We start from the raw sequence: 21,284 nt of genomic DNA, 5'->3' as shown, positions 1-21,284 counted from the left end.
TTTGCTAAACAAGGTAATAACTATTTTGAATTCCCTTAGTAATTCTCATTCTACATATATTTATGAACTTGACATGCAGTTTATCAAGACAAATGCAGATAGTTTTATTCCCCTTTTTCTTTCTCTTCATCCTATCAATCTCTGCATCAGTTTTTCCATCTTATTGGAAATTTTCTCAAATAGTTCCAGTTTTAAAATCTGATGATCCAACCATAGTTTCAAATTACAGACCAATCTCAATTTTACCAGTTGTGTCAAAGATACTCAAAAAAACCCTCATAAATCAAGTGATAGAATATCTTTTTTTATTTTCTCAGTGAGTCTCAGTATGGTTTCTGTTCTAACCGATCAACTACATCAGCTTTATTATTTTTTACTGAGCAGTTCCGCACATCCCTTAACCAAAGTGATGTCACTGAAGCAATATTTATTGACCTAAGTGAGGCATTCAACACTGTAAATCATCAATATTACTCAGTAAACTAAGCTCTTTTCAATTTTCTCCTTCTGTTTTGAAACTGTTCTCTTCCTATTTATCAAACAGACCTCAGGTATTTAAAATTGGTCCTGTAACTTCTTCCCCCTGTACTTGTGATATTGGGGTACCTCAGGGTAGTATTCTTGGTCCATTTCTCTTTCTCCTGTACATTAATGACTTGTAATTTTCTCAAACACTGATGTAATAAACACTAAACTCTCTTCTGATTTTAATTCTTTGTATAACTGGTTCCAGGAACACCACTTGACTATTAATGTAAAAACAAAAACAAAACTGAATGTATGTATTTCCATTCCCATTGGAAACCTTTGTCTATGTCTCATCCCATAGTTCTGGCCAACCAGAGTATTTCTATATTGAAGAATTATAAATACCTTGATGTTTATAAATACCTTGACATTTGAAGAGCATATCCAGAGACTAATAAAAGAATTGAAAAAGAAACTATATCTTTACAGTCATATCTTACACTTTCAGTTTCTAATACATATCTTCATGTCATCATACTTTCAAAAATGTCCTACTACCTCAGAACTTATTGAACCAATAGCCAGACTCTACAATAGAGCTTATAAAATTCATCTTAAACTTTCTTCTTGGACACATCACTGTGTAGTACTTTCACAATCTAAATTGTTAAATTTGTATAATTTAACAACAGAAGAAGAATATGGGGGGAAGGCCAGATGTACTAGGCGGAATACATCTCTTATAATTGTCAGGAAAATGGCAGGCGGAGAACTGTTTTTGTCCAGTGTCAATGTTCTTGTAATGTCTTTAATATTCAACAAGTTTTCAAGACAATTCCCCCACAAAAGCATTGGCAAGGCAACCATAAACAAGTCGCGGATTCAAATATGTCCTCTGTGGAGTCTTGTGATTGGTTTGCTTGCTTCGCGTGAAAGCATCTTTTGTCAGACGGACGTAACCCTTTACATGCTTGTCCCTGCAATGTTACTGCTTTCATTCACACAGCCATACCAGCATTTTCCCTGAAATGTTACTAGGTCTTGAGGTGGGAAAATTCCTGAACATTTTAGGGATTGCATGTGTGAAAAGGGCTTTATTTTTCTCAGTAAACTCAATGGGAAGTTCAGGCTAAATATGCCATATTTACCGCAAAGGCCCTGCACACCCACACTTGTACTGTTTCCATCTAACATTTAACTGAAATTTCAGAAATTTGGTTAAAAAAAATGCATATCAGTGTGTGTTTCCACTATGTTGGGCTCATCAAAATAAACAGTTGGTGGTGCTAGTTCTCCCGTGTGGTGCCATTAAACCATTGCAGAAGAAGAAAGCACAACGAGATGACAAACAAGCGCCAGTCAAACCTCAAATGTTGGATAAACAGATCATTTATTGACATTATCTGGTTTTACTTTAAGAAAATGACTGACTATGATGACTGTGAGATTATTGGCTAGGAGATAAATTAGGTAACTATAATATTAACAACATGAAATAGCTGTCAATATAACAAAAGCACTATTTAGCGGGTTTGAGAAGTCATTGCACTCAGTGGCCCAAGCCAAAAATTTGTTGCATGTTGGTGTACAATATTTGACTGAATTTTAAAGTTAGTAAAAGGAACTTTCATTTTGTGTTGATTTTAGCGGCCCCTGTGGACGAAACCGGCAGTGTTTCCCAGAATGAAGACTGCATTTCCCATCAGTACAACCGCCTCATGTCGTAAAATCTTAGCTAGCCGTGTATTTGTTTTGGAAGTGAATGAAAGAAAGACGCTACTTATTTTTAATTCTATTTTTCTTTTTTAAACACAACTGATTGTAGGATATATGGCGATGAGGTAATGTATCTATTTATGGCTATGTTAGATTAATAATTGCAATATGATGATGGGGAAACAAAGTAAACTTTGTTTTAGTATTATTCATACACCTAGATTACATGTGAGGCTGCATTCACACCAAATTTGGCAATGCGCTAGCTTCCTGCAGGGCTGTGCAGAGGTGTGGGCGTGTTTATTTGTGCTATAGAATGTAACTGCTGTGAAACAATCAGAAAATAAAGTTTTATTTCTCAGATTCACTGCTTTGTTCTTGCTACACCGCCACTTGCTCTTCATTCACTCTTAAGCTCACTTGACCATCACTGCACTGTCTCTCTCTTTCCTACTCGCTCTCTCTCTCTCTCTCTTTTTCTCTTGTCTTTTTTAAAATGAGTTGGGAAGCCGACAACAAGTCTAACTTTACTTTTAACGTTATCAAACGAAGAGAATATCCTCCCCTCTTCCCAGTAACGTCTTTGTAATCCCTCATGCTACAATGTTACATGTAATGTAAACATAGGTTTTTCCGGCCCGCGTGCCTTAAATCGCTTCGTCTGATTTTGCAGGGAATCTGACCTGGTAGCAGGCATTCAGAATAACTTTATAGAAATAGCCAATCTTTTCACTGATGATCTTGTTTGCTTACGTAGGTCATACAGAGGCATCACAAGCATGATGAGACTGTTTCATAACCAGTTAAAAGTTCCTTGTAGTAACTTTAACATGCAATGCATTATTCTACAAATTGATTATTACAATGGGTACAGTAAAATACTTGCTTCTGAGGTCCCATTCTGATTCTAATATTACAATACAAAACTCCTTTAAACATTTATACCTGCTGAAAAAGGAGCCACCTTCTCATGCACTTTGCGAGCCATTCATTATGCGCATTGTGAAAACGAAGGCAGTCAACACTGATATGCCAGGTGTGAGCAATTTTGTTACAAAGAAGTTATTGAAGAAGCTTTGCCTGGCACAATGCCAAATTGCTCCATTGTGTTTTGTTAAATGAAATGCACTTTCATATAATATAGACCTCAGTGTGATATAATTAGTTCATATTTTACAGCCATGGGACACTAAACCACCGTTATCAGAACTGGAGATTCAACCTCAATTCTACGTGTTCATCACACCGTTTGCAGCCCCCAAGCTGACATTTCAAACTGTGCCTATGCCATTGACAGGTGAACCACTGGCCTGAGCAGCTCTCTTTCATATCGTGTTCCCTTTAAATTGCTCGCTGCAACCTTTGATTTGTCATGGGTAATTTGGCCTCCAGCTCTGTTCATCTCACGATGATACCAAAGGGCAATTCTGGCATATATTTTACATTTTTTGTCCAAAGACTGATTGAGTTTGCCTCTGCTTCCATCTGCTTCCCTCACTTCCATGTAGGGTTTCCCATTCCAAGCATGACATAAATCAAATACTGCTGTCTTGTGTCTTGTGAAGCAGACTGTTATTTGTACCGGAACGGAAACAGTGTATGAATCTGACAGAAAACATTGTTCAGCGCTAACATTTTTACTCTGTAACAGGGGAGATTTTTAACTTTGCCGCAAAAGGTTGGAGAAAACAAAACCCAAGATTATCGGGTCATGGTTATTTAGAAGCTGTCAGTGCACTAAATGAACAGTAGGTGTAGGCTGACCCATTTCAGCTATTTTCTTTCCCTCTCTCTCACACACACACACACACACACACACACATATACACACATATGCACCATGTCTCCTCATCACACGGACACACTCCAAGACAGGTAAACTCACACACACACACACACACACACACAAACATGGGCAGGCATTTGAGGACACTCAGACACACACACTCACACATACAAAGATGCACCATTGTGCTATTATTCTGTCTCCAGTTTGTGCTCTGACCCTCTGGCCCTGCGCCAGTTCATTTCCATATTGTACTAATGAGGTGTTGGCACTGTGAACGAGGCGTGAGGCACACACAGGGAGCCACACACAGATAAAGGGAATGGAATTAAGATAGATAGATACATAGACAGATAGACAGATAGACAGATAGATAGATAGATAGATAGATAGATAGATAGATAGATTTTCATTTTCTGAAAAAAGGAAACACTATTCCCTTTTTCAGATATCAGATATATTAAAAATTTGTGAGTGTTATAGTTAAATTCAGTCACCACTTTGCCTTAGCACCTTGGGGAAATGCAGCTTCAATGCCAGTTGTGTCTTTTTTGTTTTAAGTTGTTTTTTTTTTCCCCTTATCGGGGTTCCATCATGCCAGCAAACTGCAGCTGCCACCCAGCTGAAGTTCCTTATAAGAAGGACAGAGCAGGACACCGGCCGCCTAGCTCCCCTCTGGCGACTCCACTGTCCTGAGGGGACATCACACCAGCTGCCACTGTGCTAGCTTCCATCTGGGCACGGATACATGTCCAGGTGTGTGTGCCCATCACCTGCCAAAAGAGCCACATTTCCCACAGAAAGACGCTCACAGGCAGGCTTTCCAAAATCCAAAGACAAACACAGCCGAGCGCAGTGGAGCTCATCTCAAATCCTGAAATGAAGGTGCAGTCCTGGCACTACTCACATGACAGGCGAGAAAACACACTCCTCCAAAAAAAGACAAGTTTGTCTCTTCTACTTTTCATGTTTTGGAATGGCAGCGCAACACCAGCTCACTTCTGCTTGCAGTGCATCTTGTGGAAATATTTCTATACAGGCATTTTTAAGATAACTTAGATTACCTTAAGAGTGTGCACCAACAAAAACTGGGGTTTTTTACAGGCTGTCTGGTGAGGGCAGTGGGCACTATAATTTTATATGGTTTTTTTTTCAGTAAAAACTGGCAAATCAGAAAAGAGTATCCAGTGCAGTTCTTAAAATGTTTAATGCTTCTGGTTTGGAGCATTTTTATGTTTTCTTTCCTGCAAACAAATAGGTCTACGTAGAACTATTTGAGCATACTGCGGTGGCAAACCGCAATATAAATTCTGTTTTAATTGCAGCAAGAATGGTGCAGGTCAATTTCCTTCTACTAAATTCCTTTTTTAAAGAGTGCAGTAAATGCTTCTCTCAATATAAGTGCCTCTAAAAAAAACATCTTCTTTGCATACTGATTGTGAATTGTAAATTGGCAAATTGTTCTTGGAACTTCACAAGGTTGCAAAGAGCATTTCCTTGCTTAAGGTCATCATCACAATACACCTGTGATGTGCAATATGATGTGCGCCTGCAAATAATTTAATACATTTTGTACTGCGCTTTCTGTGTGAGTCTAATTTATCACACTTACGAGTTGAGAAAATGACACAAAGGCATGTAAGTTCATGTGCATGGCTCCACTTTTACAATCTCAACGCCTAGTTAGTGTGACTTACTTTTGTCTTTATTTGAGCTGAATGGCTGGCAGCTATGATATAATCACCTTCCTCTCTGTGCCCTGAAGCTGTGTCAGGCAGGCCTCAAGGCTTCCTAACCAGCAGTGAGCCCGAGATGCAATATGCAGACACATTACACACTTCATCACACACACAAAAGTTCCACAAGCAGCTACATTCATACACATAAGCACAGTTACGCACACACAGACGCACTCAGACACCCACTTCTCTCTTATTCATTTATTGCGCGCATGGCCTCCTTGGTTGCCGATGGAGATGCAAAGCAAATTGAGGAGTGTTAAGGAGCGGGAAGGCAACCACGGGGTTGTGTGTTAGGCAGCAGACGTGTGTGTGTGTGTGTGTGTGTGTGTGTGTGTGTGTGTGTGTGCGTTTGAGGTGATGTGACATTTCTGGGCTGACACGAAGAGGCACTCTGCCCCCTCGCGCCTGGAGGGAGCTCCTGGGGAAGACACTGATGGAGGTCTGGGGTCTCCGGGGGAGAATTTCATGTTGGAACAAAAAGTCCCGTGCTGCAGCAGAAACAACCTGTAAAACACAAGCTGGAGTCTCCTCGCTACCTGCTTAATGCTTTTAATTGCTTTTATGTTGCAGAAGACATTGTTCATATGCATATAGTTGTGTTTATTTGTATGATGTATAAAGATATAAAAATATAATAATAATGCATGTATATATTTAGTTTTTATCAATTCATGAACAAATATCATAAATCCCCTTATAGATGGCAAATAATAAGCCATGGTAAACTTCTTTTTTTATATAGTTTTTGACTTATTTCTCCTTCTAGCTGCTTTTCAACCGCAACATACCAATCTCGAACTCAACTCAAACCAAACTGCAAAGGAAAACAGATTGTAGGAGCTATTGCAACAGCAATGAGCGACATTTCATCACAGTTGATGTCGCAGCAATGCATTCATTACAGACTGCTGCATGCAGCATTTACACTGAAATCCAACCCTAACTGATATATGGATATGTTTCTTGTGTGGAATATAAGGCTGACTGAAAAAGCAAACCTGCACCTTTCTGCCACCATTCTTCACACTCACAGAGGGTAATTCATCACTACTAATTGCCTAACGTAATCTTGGCACTGTGTCCAATGAGCAAGCATGTTTATCGGTATATGTGTGGGTGTGAGACAGAAGAAGAAACCATACGACTGTTTGTTGAGAAGCTTCTGAAAGCAAAACTTCACCCGAAATTTAACTTATATTCCTTTAATCCCCAAAACTGTCCGAGATCACAGCGTTGGTACATGTAGATTCTCAGTTGACTTTCCCTTCAGTTGGTATCTTTCCACTAAAACTGGCTTTTTCAGCACACACCATGCAAACCAGCAAAATACACACACAGGGGCGGTTATTTGCAGTGCATTACAAAACAAGAAAAAGAGCCAAGCTGTGTCTCTGAATCAATAGTGGACAGTCAAAAAGAGAATGAGAGTGAGCAGGCAGAGCGAGGTGACAGACAGAATAATTGAGTAGTGCGAGCGGCGGGGAAGCAGCTCCTTCCATACAAACTAATCCAGAAGCTTAAAGCATACAGTAAACAGGCACATAAGTGATTAGCCCGAGTTAAACTATCAATCATCTTTTGCCACACACAAACGCACACTACATAATGTAGAGGTATGCAGAGATGTGAGAAAGTAGCAGCCATAGTCACCCTAGGAGGGGATTGGGTTTCATGGATGAGGCTGCTGAAGATATTTCATGCAACATAATGCCAGAGCCGTTGCCTGCCCCCTACATCCCCCTTTCTTCCCCCACGTCTCCTCTCCCCTATCCAAAGCATACACAGACATGAGATACTTTTTTTTTCAGCCGTGACAATATTTTTTTTCTGTTGGAAATAAAGAAAGCCTGCAGGCCGTGTTGTTGTGGCCAACCTTGTGGGTGCATGAGAAAAGAAACATGTGGGTATCGCTTACACAAATGGCCTGTACAAATGTGCGAGAGCCAGACAAAATATAGAATCTGAGCCGCTGTGGCAGAGCAGGCCTTTCCTGTGTTTGTGATGTCTGAACATGTGCATTCTGCTGATGGATGAGGGAAGCGTTCAACATGACTGATTGGTTCCTAACAGGAATGTAAATGTAAATTACAGTATTTCTATAAAATGTCTGAGATGTCATCTAAATTGGTGCAAAACTGATGACATTGTTGACACCTGCTGGTACTTAGATCCAACAACAGTGATTTTTTAAATGCAGTTCCAATCTTAAAGCTGCCACATGTAACATTTTTGCTAAGAAAAAACTATACATTCTTGATGTTTATTTTTGACTTGTGTATTTATTTGGTCAAAACTGTAATTACCAAAAAGAAGAAATCAAAATGCAGACCAAACACTGAATGTGCAGGAGCTGCTGAGGACTCAGCAGGTGTTAAAACAACAGTAACGTGGTGGGTCTGTGCTAACGTTAGCAAGCTAGGCTAACTGGCTTCCGCTTTCTGAGTGGAGCCTCCGAATAGAGGCTAGTTGGCCTGGCTTGCTAGCGTCCAATTTCCAAGTGCAGCAGAATACAAACAGTACAATGAGTCCCCCCAAATGTTGAATGCTGTATAGGGGCAGACATCTTAAATTGGTGACAGTATCAATGCTATGTGGGGGGAAAACACATACTGTATCAATGATGTGCTCTAGAGCAACACAGAAGTTCATGTTATATCTTCTATCAACAAGAGAATAAGTGAATAAAGAAGAAAAGACATTATTAGGGTTTTTGAGAAATATGTCCTTAATTTACAGGAGGTTATCAGTATTCTTGACCATGATTTTATTTATGTACGTTTGGAAATTTCAAAGTATCATATTTAATTTGAATATCATACATTGAATTATTTTTTTTTACAAGAGAAGGGGACTTATTCTTTATTTTTACCTACTTGTGTAACTGAATGAAATGTGTTCCTTCAGCAACAACTACAAAGCAATGCTTTACAAAGGTTTTTACAGTGGCTAAGGCACTTTGTTAGTGGATCACTTAATTAAATATTATTGTATCCAGTAATTGAGAACCTCAATAAAGTGGTTTTGAAGTCTGATCAGGCTGATCAGTATCAGATGTTGAATTAATTAATCATACTGCAACTAAAAGGTAAAAATGTACTTTATTATTATTAAGGTATTTTGAAACTTAGTTTTAAAGTAAAGGTTATGTTGGAACACCAGCAAAAAGACAGGTTGACTGGCAAGCTATGCGTCAGAGCTCATAAGGTAAAAGATTTTCTCTAAGACTGATATGATCTCCCCTGTCACTTTAAAATTCAGACTTCTCAGCTTGCATGAAGAGCTGTCACTGCGATGAGAAGACATGCTTTGACATTTGTGTCAAAAGTCAGAGGCTGATTAATAGGGAGAGTGTAGAGACATGGGAAAGGTGTTGCTGTATCTTTCCTTTTTTACCACACCTGTTCGCACTTTAAAATCCATTGAAATAAACCATCACAATACATTCAATCTCTGCCATTGTCAGCCCAGGGTCAGAACATAATTAAGAGGTAATGAAGCTTTAAATAGATTTCCTATTTGAACTGAACAAACTGCAAATGTGCCTGATGTCTACAAGATCATTTTTATAATTGTAACATATAACTAAAAAATAATTAGGGTCTATAGCAGGTCTTACTGTCTTGATTTTGAATGTCATAGCAGCCAACTTTGTAAAACTGACTTTTATTTCTGTTTAATTATACATTAGGCCAATCAGCTTTACATTTGATGTCATGTATACAGCCTCCTTGATTGATCTCTGATAGATATAGTGCTGCCTTGTCAACTTTGTTGCATGTCAAATAGCATATACCTTTATGCTCTTTTTTATGACCTCCTCTGGAGCTCAGAGATCAAAATAAAACCAGTTCAAAAGCTGTGTTTTGATCTGATATGAAGCTCAGTAGCTTTTGCAACTGTCACATGTTCTCCCATGAGGTTTCAACATGTCAGAGATTCCTTGTCATCACCAAGACCAGATAGATCATTTGTCATCATTTCAACATTTAGTACAATGAAAACTACAAACTTACTATAAAAGTAAATGTGCTACAATGTTAAGGTAGAAAATGAAAAACAGATACTATGAGCAACAGTACAGTAGACACAAGGCTCTGCTTGATTCTCATGCTTTGGGAAAAAAGTGTCTGAAAACAAAAGAAATTGGATATCACTAACTGAAATGAACAGACATACTCTAAGTGCACCCCTATCTGGTTCCTGCTCCAGTGCAGTGCTCAAAAAGTGATTATGTTTGGATGAATAACTGACTTCAGGACAGACAAGCAGGAGAGTAAAACACAGCATACTCACAGCGTAACTCCTTATATATCCCAGCTTTGGTACAAGAGAGAAAGGAGATTGTTTAACTACAGTCATCGGGGGCAAAATGAGAACACAATAACAACTTTGATATTTGCTGTCTTGCCTCTTATGCATCATGATGACCAAGACATTTTTGAGTTGATCGCCTAGAGGTGTTTTTGTAGTAAAACCCATGATTTATTCTTAATGGTTTCTGTATTATGTATTATTCATTTCGTATTCAAGCCAAACCTGAAAAAGTAATAAGAGGGGTTTTAAGTTGACATTTATAAACAAGATATTTAGTTAAAAGGCCTTGTGTCATGAGTCAGAATTTAGGGTCATAATTGCTAACGTGACAACAGATAAAACTACTACTCACAATATAAAGACTATTAAAAAGTCATGAAAACTGTCTTTAGCTTTTTCAGAAGCAGAACATGACAACAAAAGTCACAGTTTATGGCGACCATATTGGTGGTTGCCCTGGTAATAGAAGGGATACAGTAATTGCATTTTTGAACTCAACGGAACTGAGTAGACATAGTTTATTTCTGTGCTTTTCCATACAAACGTGAACATTACTGAACTAAATGATTAATTTGTGTGTTAATAATGTTAGCTTTTAGCTGGAACGCCATAGTATCACGTTAGCTGACCAACAGTCTTAAGAAGCTAAAAGTCCTATGTTAACATTAGTCAGCTAAATTTTCCTACTGGCTAGTTGGCTAAAACCTTACTTCTTGAGCTACAGTTTGCTTGAGTATAGCAGTGCTAACTGTGTGAGCTAAATTTGGAAATCATGGAACCTTACTGGGCCTTTGACTTTTCAGCCTGGTCTCACAATTTTTTTTAACATGATTATTAGCAAGTAGGACGAATATTTCCCCTTTACCAAAAGATAACAATAAATGAAAAAAGATGACAATAAACAGGATGGTAGAAGGGCTACATACTGTACATTTGCCATCAAATTTAAAGACCTGGGTTCAGTCCCAACTCATGCAAAGCAATCGTTGTTACATTCTCATGTTTAGTACAAGCATTTATCATTAATACAAATAAATCAACAAGACAACACTTAACCAAAGTTGTTTTAGCTAACTAAATGTTAACTTCAACCAAAATTGTTTGCTTGCCTAAACTTAAAGAAATCATTTGACATTTTAGGAAATACGGCTATTCATTAAGAAATTTACACCACGTAACTCCCTGTAAAACCACAAATTGTCATTTACCTTACTGTTTGTGTGCAGATTAGACAAATGATATATAAAGTGTAAATTAGTGAGCTTTAGAGGAGTTGATAGGCAGACTTTTTACCTTTCAACAGAGTCAAGCTAGCTGTTTTCTAGTGCTTCCAGTCTTCATACTAAGCTATGATAATCACCTCCTGGCTCCAGCTCTGATTGATACCATGAGATTGGTATCAATCTTCACATCTAACTCTTAAATAAACAGAGAATTTGCATATTTCCCAAATAACTGTCCAACTATTCATTTAAATGTTAGGACCTCTTTAGCTAATGAACAATATGACATATGGCATCATATCAAATTGACACTATTTTTACGATCGTTCACCACATGGTGACAATCAATAATTTCTTCATGTTAATTTTATGCATTTTTGAGAAAGTGTTGCCAGTTTTACATTTGAATATTTGAATCTACACCGACTTATACCAGCAGCAATGTTTCAATTTCCCCTTGGACTTCCCTGATGATGATCACATGTGCTTACCAGGAGAATTTTCACGGAACTGCAAAGCCTCTATAAGAAGTGACATTAAGTGTCTTGCTGATGATTAGAAGGAATTTTTTACCTTGTTTCTCTTAAAATAGGCTCTGCGGCAGGCGGCGAAGCACTTCTCACTGCAGAAACTCTTCAGCTCACTTCCCATGCTTAGAGAATAGCGTTTGACGCCAACCTTCTGGCACCAGGCGCACATGATCTGCACATTGGATGCATCTTCATCTAGAGAAAAACAGTCAGTGTTTAATTCAATGGGGAACAACTTCTTTTCTTTCCTACATTATCTCTTCTTACCCCACAGACTTTTATCCATGCACCTTAAAGGATCATCCCAAATATTTTTTTAAACTTGGGATTTATTTTATAAGTTTTTACATCAAACCTTTTTACATAGTATTTTTATTTGTTTCACTATAGTTTCACATGATCATTACTGGCTGGAAATAACTGGAGCAGTTAAAACTCCTCATGTCTTATGTTATGACCAATATTGACCTTGTGGTACATGCCTTGTACTTTGTTATCAAGGTCACACTGATCGTGATTACAAAATAAGCTTGAGCAAGAAGGATATCTATTAAATTATAAGTGCAAGTCCATGGCAGAGAATTTCAAGAAGCATGTAACAACTAGATGTATTAAAACACAAGGACTAAAGGCATTAACTCCACTGATTCAGCACAGCTGCTGGGCTGGTTAAATCCGCTCAAGATTCAAGCCACAAAACCACTGTAGGATTTATAATGATGCCCTGCCATGGGTAAATGCAGCAGAACCGGATGAGCCTGGGACATGGGAAGATGCCTATTTGTGGCTGTGCTCTGTGGTATTAGAGAACCTGAAGTGGACGCGAGGATATACTCTGATTATATTCATGCTGGAGAAGACTGACGTCCACGCAGAAGGCTCAGACAAAAGGTATCATATCGTATGTGAACGAGGCTGCTGATGTGCATCGTCTGTGAGTGTATTCACTACACCAGGATCACATAGACTTTCAAATAATTCTTGTAGTTTTCGTTAGCCAACATAAATGTCTGCTGGGTGGAGTTTGTGGCACAGAACAATGGAACAAAGAAAGTAGAGAGTTTGAATGAAGGTATTTGTGAAACAGTTCAGTTAACTTCCACTCACTCCACACACATTACAAAAACAATAAAAATGTATATGAAAGTATATGATTTTGCCTCCCTTTTTTCCCTGTATTCCAAATTGTTCATGATGAGGGCACTCCAGCCAGAAATAAATAGATACATAAATAAATTTACCCAGTAGCCCACAATGACAGACAAACACAGACAAGACCAACACTAGACATAGTTTGAGACACTTTGCCAGTAAAAGTCACGGTTATTTTGCAAAGGTTGGGGTTGCTAACAATGCACTAAATTGTGCAGTGATTGTAGACAGTTACTGTGTTAATTGGCCAAGTATAGAAAGTAAGTAAATAATAAATGGGGACAGTTAAAAAAAGAATCAAATGAGACAGTAACAATTGGCATTTAAAAAAATCCAATTATGAGTTTTTTTTTCAGCCACAATTTCTGATTGTGGCTGTGTGACAATTGCCTGTGCAATGATGTTGATGGAACTGTGCTTTTCTACCCTGTACTGGAATCAAATCCCACAGCTCAGCCTGTGTGGTCATTAAAGAGAAATGAATTGTATTTGTACTTCCTCAGGCATTTTTTCAAAAACAATTTGGGCAGTTAAGGAGGACTGCAATAGGTTGTCAATAAATTTATCTAATAACTACTGTTTTTTAAATTTGTTTTTGTGCAAGAGTGTGGATTTATATCTCAGTCAGTGTGTCATTTGTTGAAATTCATGTCCTGTGTGAACCGGCAGACTTAAGTTCTCCTTACAAAGATTAAGACAATAAATTCCAAATAATAATAATAATAATTATCCAGATCTCTTCCATCTCCTCACATCTATATTTATCAAATCTACAGTTGACCTCCTTCGTTTAATTAAAACACATATTATTCTATAGTATTACCCCCTAAAATCTAGAGAAACGTCTTCAAATCTAGTTCCTTGTTTAAACCTTGATTCAGTGGTATGTAGCTGCAGTACTGCTGTGTGGTCAGTGTGGGCAACAAATTATTTTAACAGACCCTCAGTGACAGTGAAATGCCTCCTCTGTGGTAAACTGCGACTGCTGGTGATGAGCTGCAGGCTTTTAGTGCCGTCGCTGTTGCAATGAGAGAGATCCTCCGAGATTCTCTCCAGTATCTCCCAATTATCACATTATGACTACGCGGGTGTGAGGGTGAAAAAACGCAGGCCCATTAGTCTTTCACCCCCGCTCACCTCCTCATCGCATGCTGGCCAGGCTTTTCACCTCTTGTTGAGCTTAATGGATCTACAGGGCCATCAGACTTTAAGTAAAGACTAACTCACAATTAAGGGAATAACTCCCTGGGGCCCTAAAGACAGCACGGTGGACCCAACATGCATATTTTATGTCTTTCCTCTGTTCTACTCTCCATCTCATTCCTATAGTCTCTCTGCCTTTGTGTGTCTTCCTATCTGGACTGCTGCCCACTGCAGATAACAGAAAACAGGAAAATAAGAATCACAGTTTTGCCAGACGAGTACCTTTTAAACTGACTGAGTGGGTGGATCTGAGTTTGTACATTGCTTGGAATAATGTATGTACCACAGCATAATGAACAGGATCGAAGTCAAGACATGAAATCATAATATCTTTCACAATATCTCAACATTTTCATACAAAGATACATCTTGAGGTGGAGTTGTTTATCGCCTTCCCACATCTGCCTGGCACCTCATAACAAGCCTATCTCAAAACATGCACATCTGCATGAGCAGGAAGAAACGCGGCAGTAATTATGCAGCCTCCATACTAAATGCCACCATCATCCACCGTACCTGCACCTCAAAAGGTCCTTTGTCGGATTTTGCGGGGCACATGAATAATTCAGCGCATGTGTGGGGGTTGGTGGTGTTGGGGGGCGAGTTGAAGGGGGTGTTGGCCGGGTGGTGGGTTGGTGCTGGGCTTTAAATGGGACCACACCATCTGTTTCCCCGCCTAGGCAGGGCCAATGGGGACTCCTCTTGGGCGATGCCAAGGCGGCTCGCTCCGTCCGCTGGGGCGTACCAACCTCCTGTGCCACAGCAGACGCAAGGGATAATGAAGCCCTCTGTCTGGCCGAGGAACGCGGACATTTTCCTCAGAGGTGGGGAGGGGAGGAGGGGTAATATTGACACTTGGGCAGGTGGAGGAAAACAAGGTGTACAGCAGGTAGCTAGCTCATTAGTCGCCTGTCCCTGCCTGATTTGGAGGCTTTCAGCCATTGCAAAGACAGAAAGTTGTCATGTTGCATAAACATTCAGTTTTCTTGCTGAGTGCTGGAGAATCAGCAAGTAGGTTTATACCTTCAATACAGTGTAATCTGCCTGGAGAACAGCTGTGGATGCAATCTATGACTTTTTTGCTTGTTGTGTGTTCTGACTGTGGAAATGTCTGCGTATGTGTGTGTGTGATTGTATTTGGGCATTTGGGCGAATACATCAGCAATCAGCAATGGAGGGAAAATAACCTTGATCTTTTTGGAAATTGAAAATGTAGCCTTGTGCAAAACACACAAATGGATAAGCACAAAACCACTGAAACTTTCATTCTGGGCTGGTCTTCCTATTTGAGTACTTTTTGATACTGCTTTCTGCTGGCAATCAACATGTTTAAGTGTTTTCCAAACAAAAAGCTTCTTTTCAATTTATCTCCTGCATGTATCTTTCCAAAAAGGTGTCTGTGCTCCCTACCTGCAGGGGGCTTGATCAGTGGTGGGGGGATCATGGGGACAATGATGGGCAGGTTGCCATGTTCCTTGGTGCTAGGCGTGGAAGTGGACGGTGTGGTGGAGGGCTCTGTGACTCCGTTCCTGGAGGCTGGCAAAGACTGGGAGCTGTTGGCTCGATCCGGAGGGCCTTCGCTGCTCTCTGTTGAAGCTGGGATTTTTGGCAACAAGTTTTCTAGACGGGAGAAATTGAGGAAAATTAAGCTATTAAGTTACTTAACAACTGATGAGGTGCTGCTGCAGTCACTTCAAATCCTGCCATAAAGTAACAGCCTAACTTGCCTAAAATGTGACTCAATGGATCACTTTCACTACACTAGAAGCACAAGTGATGAAGCATGTCTATTTTTTTTACAGTGGGCTTAGACAGATTTTTGTTTAAATCTCATCACTTATAGCAAGAGGCTGATTAATAAATACATTTTCAGTCATGTTCAACATATTCACAGCATCCATATGTCATGTTTCATGATTCATTCATGAGCAGTTAATATTTACACAAGTAAAGTACTCCTTATGCAGCACATGATCATATGCTGGATAATGAAGCAGTTGAGAATGTTGACTGCCAGGCCAGTCAGGCAAAAAATGCATCCGCTCATGTTCCTGTACAATGCCTTTTAATTAAGAAAAAAACACCATAATAGCATACTATACCTTTGAGAACAGAGATGTGCTGTGGCGTTTCCCCTATCTCTAGGTTGTCTGAATCTCTCAGCTCCACCTTGTCATAGCCGTACCAGCCCAGCAGCTCATTCATTGTGTTCTCTGCAAAACTCTGCAACACAAAGAATTGGCTGGTTAGACTAACATAAAAGGTCTTTAAACAGGAATCACTCTGATTAAAAAGAAAGTGATGTAGACAGTATCAAACTTGAGTTGTAAATTATGCAATACAAGGAGCTGCATCACGCAGTGATGTGGGAAATATCAAATAGCAGCAAATTAAAGGTGAGGTGATTTCCACATGAAATATAAATGTTACCCAAACAAACATCTTAACATTTGGAACAGTACGCAGATGAATTAGATTTGAGAACACTCAAAAATGCGAACAACAAATTAAATGCAACAATTTGGTATTTTCACTGCATATGCTGCTCTTTTCCTGAAACTTGACTTTAAGACTAGCTCCTTTGATCTGTCCACAACACCACATTTCTTCAACTAATTAGGCAAAGATACTGAGAGACTCAAAATTTAAAGCTGTGCCTGAAGAAAACCACAATGTAGGTTTTTCTTCCAGGTCTCATAAGTAGTGGTAAACCTGATTGAGGCTAACTCCTGTCCAAACGCTGCAGTGTGCATCCAGCTGAACTAATGGTCCCACAATTAAATAGGAGGATTTTATCAGAGTGCAATAAAAAGAAAAATACATACATTGAAAAATACAGTTCTGGGGGTTTGAACAATATTTGGCTGCACTGCATGAGTTTGTTGTGGCTGACACACTGTTGGGCAGCTGATTGTTAAAGCAATAGTTTGACATTTTGGGAAATATGCTTACATGCTTTCTTATCAAGAGTTAAATGAGTAGATTGAAACTACTTTCATGTCTGTCCATTCAATATAAAGCTGGAGCCAGGAGGCAGTTAGCCTTGCTTAGCATAAAGACTGGCCCAAAGCTCTGCCCAAAGGTAAAAAATACGCCTACCAGCACCTCCAAAGCTCACTAATGAACTCATTTATGAGCTATATGCTGTTTCATTCTGTTTCCAGTCTTTATGCTAAGCTAAGCTAATTGCCTGTTGGCTCTAGCTTCATATTTAGCTTATAGACACAAGAGTGATATCAATGTCCTCATCTTACTCTCGACAAGAAAGTAAATATGCATGCTTCCCAAAATGATGAACTATTCCTTTAAGTAGTTTTCAATATTCAACTAATTAAATATCAAAGTAGATACATTACAAGACTGATAACAAGAGTGTATTTCAGTACACTAGTCCGTCATTGTAAAGAACCAATCACAACTCAGTAAAAACACTAATGGAGTTAAATAGTATCACAACTGTCACTATACAGTAAATAACACTTAAGTTAAGAAAACATCATTGTCCAATAAATATTAGCTGTCATGTACCACAGTTGCTTGAATAGCATTGTACCATGTTATTGACCTTCATGCATTCAGGCATGGCAGTAATATCCCAACTTTCTCCAGCAGCACAGCAATGCAAAGTGCTACACAGGCAGTTAGCGCAGATACAGTATATGAAAATAAATGCAACTCCATGCAGGTGAAACATTAAAATATTTCCTCCAGATAGCCTCTCACAACACACCAAATAACTGTACTGAAAACAAAAACCATAACCCTGCTAATGCACATGGCCCATTATTACCATACACCCCTCAGCTGGAATATTCCCACATGCATCGATTCACTGAACCCTAAACTACGGTAAAAGCTTCAGCTATCGTTTGACTCTAAAATGTACATGAAACTGTTCTTTCTGGAAACAAACTACAGCAGTACGTCTGTATATCTGTGTGATAAAATATTAGTCACAGGTCACTTAACTATCGGCTTAAAGGGAACACTGGTCCTCACTGCTCTGAAGAGATTTTTTTTCACCATTTTTGTTTCTAGTGAATAACATTTTCACAATTTATGATAAAAAAAAAATTCCGATATAATGATAAACACCTCAAGCTCAAATATGGACCAATCTAGCCTTAGATATGGGACGTGCCTGTCAATTAACGCACAGCAACAGCTTGTAGAATCATATTACAGGCTTGCAAGGACAAATGCTCTCACCGTGCAGCAATGTGCTGTATGTTGTCACAGAGATGAACCGCCTAGTCTTGCCATTGGTGGACTTCCTCGGCATCAAATTGACAAGACACGAGTCAGTTCATTATTTTACAGCCAGTCCCACTTTGCTCTGTACATTATCTCATCATGGCAGCAGCCGTCAGTCAATCTCATCTCAGCAGTTAAATGTAAATTACAAACAGCTCCTGTCGATATGTTAAAACCGAAGTGATCATGTCGGAGTGGTTCAGTGCCACCCAGCACATCTGACTCTTAGCTGATCCAAATTTGACAGCAAAATATAGACACACACATCAGCAGTGCAGTATGTACAATTGTTGTCTGACGTTGACTTTAAACTGCCAACATGACTGCGTTCTGAGAGGAAAAGGGCAAAAAGCAAATTCAGATTGTAGACTAACCTCCCTCAAAGATTTCCTTCTTGTCACCACTGTAGAATCTCAGTAACAATTTACTTTACGTCCCCCTATTTCACATTTATAAGCAGTACATAAATAGCTAATAAATGGTTTATAACACACTATATATATAAGATATAAGTATTTATTAATGTAATTCCTGTAAAAACCTCTGTAGGCATCAATAAATGAAGTCTGGTATCTAAACTGATAATGAATAAGAATATAGTAAAATACAGTTGTAATAATATATTATGTCTTTATAGGAGATGTTATATTGTTAAAACATACTTACATTAATAAACTCTTAAAATTGTCCTTATATCTGCTTATAACTACATTACAATGTGTTATCAACCATTTATTAAATGTTCATATACTGCTTATACATGCTAAATAAGGTGACAGAGTAGTAGTAGTTTCATTAAAGCAAAGATGCTGGGGTGTCAAGTCTAACTGTTACGTGTTCATAAAACATAATGAACATAACAGAAACATGACAATAAATGTAAAGGATAGTTACTTATAGTAATTATCCTTTACTTGCTTTCTCAATATCTGATAATTGCAACAAGTCCTCCAAATTAAACAACAAAATACATTAATTGTAACTTCCCTCCAGAACAACACATAGAAGCATCCAAGCAAATGATGTCTTAACAAACACATCTCTTCCATACTTTCACAGAAAACAGGATGTCAGGTTCGACAGTAAGGGAGAAGGATGAGATGTCACACTGAATAAAAGATTTAGCATACACATTCAATTTAAAGCTGCTCTGGGTAACTTCATATGTTGGCAGAACAAGTTTGCAAACTATTTGAACTTTGAACAGCCTGTATCTGTGTAAGGTGAAACAACCTCAGCACATTGTAAACAGCAGGTTCGTGTCCAGTGTTTCATACTAAAAGGAGAAAGAGAACAACTTTGTAGAGTCCAAATTTCTCTGGAGAGAGTGTTCACTCACTGCTGGAGGCACTTCTGAAGTATTGATTGGTGATTTCCTGTGGGTGGAAAAGTGACCGCATCTGTAGCCAGAATTTAATTTGCGGCAAATAAAGTGAATCTACAAGGTCTCAGTCGAGGTAAAGGAGCCCCACAGTGAGATTTAGACTGATAAAACTGGTGTATTTTCACAGCCTTGTGCACCACTAAAAGAAAAAAAAAGAAAGCAATGGTTTGAATGGCTCATCATACATGCTAATACAATATGAGCTGGTGGACACTGAGTGTGGACTGTCCCTGTCTAGATCCTTCAAACAACAGGTTGGTCCACTGACTCAATTACTTGACACAAATTCAATTGACAGAGCATCAACACAAAGCACAGTTTGGATATTGCTTACACTGATATTACAATAATACAAGTGGGGCAGAACCCACACACACACACACACACACACGCACTTGTTTAGACTGAGGCAGAAGTACAGTCTGTCATGGCAATCTTGGTTTCCAATGATTTCTACAACTCCTATTTTTCCGTGATGAAATGATTGGAACACATATTTCTTTGTCACAAAAAAACATTCTTGCATTTTAGTTCCTTTATAAATTTATCTTATCTTATCTTTATCTCTTGTCTTCTGCAAATATGACAAACTGACTGGGTCAGAAATATACATAAAGCAACTTGGATTATCAATTTTGGTGATGTAGAAAGTTGTGTGAGTCAAATTTCCTTTGTGGCATGGCCTTTTAACTTCCTGTGAGTGATTATGACTAACTACAGCTGGTGACTTCTCTCAGCACATTTAAATAGAGCTTTTTTGATACACTTATCACACTCAGCCACAAACGCTACAATGGGAAAGTCTAAGGAGCTCAGCACTGATCTGAAAAAGCGGATCATTGACTTGAACAAGTCAAGAAAGTCACTTGGAGCCATTTCAAAGTAGCTACAGATCCCAGGATCCACTGTGCAAGTATAAAGTGCATGGCACAGTTGTGTCGCTGCCACGATCAGGAAGAAAACGCAAGCTATCACCTGCTGCTGAAAGGAAACTGGTCAGGATGGTCAAGAGTCAACCAAGAACACAGGTGTCAGTGTCCACAGTCAAGCGTGTTTTACATTGCCATGGGCTGAGAGGCTGCTGTGCAAGAAGGGAGCCCTTGCTCTAGACTGACGTTTGCTGCTGATCACATGGATAAAGAAATGGCCTTCTGGAAGAAAGTTCTGTCATCAGATGAAACAAAAATTGAGTTATTTGGCCACAATGACCAGAAATATTTTTGGAGAAGAAAAGGTGAGGCATTTAACCCCAAGAACACCATACCTACCGTCAAGCATGGTAGTGGTTGTATTGTGGTGCTCTGGGGGCTGTTTTGCTGCTTGTGGAACGAATGCTTTACAGAAAGTAAATAGAATAATGAAGAAGGAGGATTACTTCCAAATTTTTCAGGAAAACCTAACATCGACAGCCAGAAGGTTGGGTCTAGGACACAGGTGGGTGTTCCAACAGGACAATGATCCCAACACACATCAAAAGTGGTAAAGGAAGGGCTAAATCAGGCTAGAATTAAT

General features: G+C 39.0%; 1 protein-coding gene across 4 annotated transcripts in view; it reads right to left on the bottom strand.

Annotated features, from left to right (window-relative positions):
• Positions 1-21,284, bottom strand: part of sobpa (sine oculis binding protein homolog (Drosophila) a) — a 45,927-nt gene that overhangs the window by 15,417 nt on the left and 9,226 nt on the right. For 2 of the 4 annotated variants that reach the window (XR_006091719.1, XM_042388901.1), the window contains exons 2-5: positions 16,237-16,357; positions 15,545-15,754; positions 11,823-11,974; positions 10,006-10,029 (exon numbers count right to left, since the gene is read on the bottom strand). Coding sequence is in view for 3 of the 4 variants with exons in the window: in XM_042388901.1 (XP_042244835.1) it covers positions 10,006-10,029; positions 11,823-11,974; positions 15,545-15,754; positions 16,237-16,357 (507 nt within the window). In the remaining variant the exon portion in view is untranslated. The remainder of the gene's footprint in view (positions 1-10,005; positions 10,030-11,822; positions 11,975-15,544; positions 15,755-16,236; positions 16,358-21,284) is intronic. The other 2 variants (XM_042388902.1, XM_042388903.1) reach the window with 1 other exon arrangement.

Source organism: Thunnus maccoyii, chromosome 16 (assembly GCF_910596095.1).
Source record: "Thunnus maccoyii chromosome 16, fThuMac1.1, whole genome shotgun sequence".
NCBI lineage: Eukaryota > Metazoa > Chordata > Actinopteri > Scombriformes > Scombridae > Thunnus > Thunnus maccoyii.
Note: the sequence above shows the minus strand (reverse complement) of the source record. Positions and strands in the feature narration are given on the sequence as shown.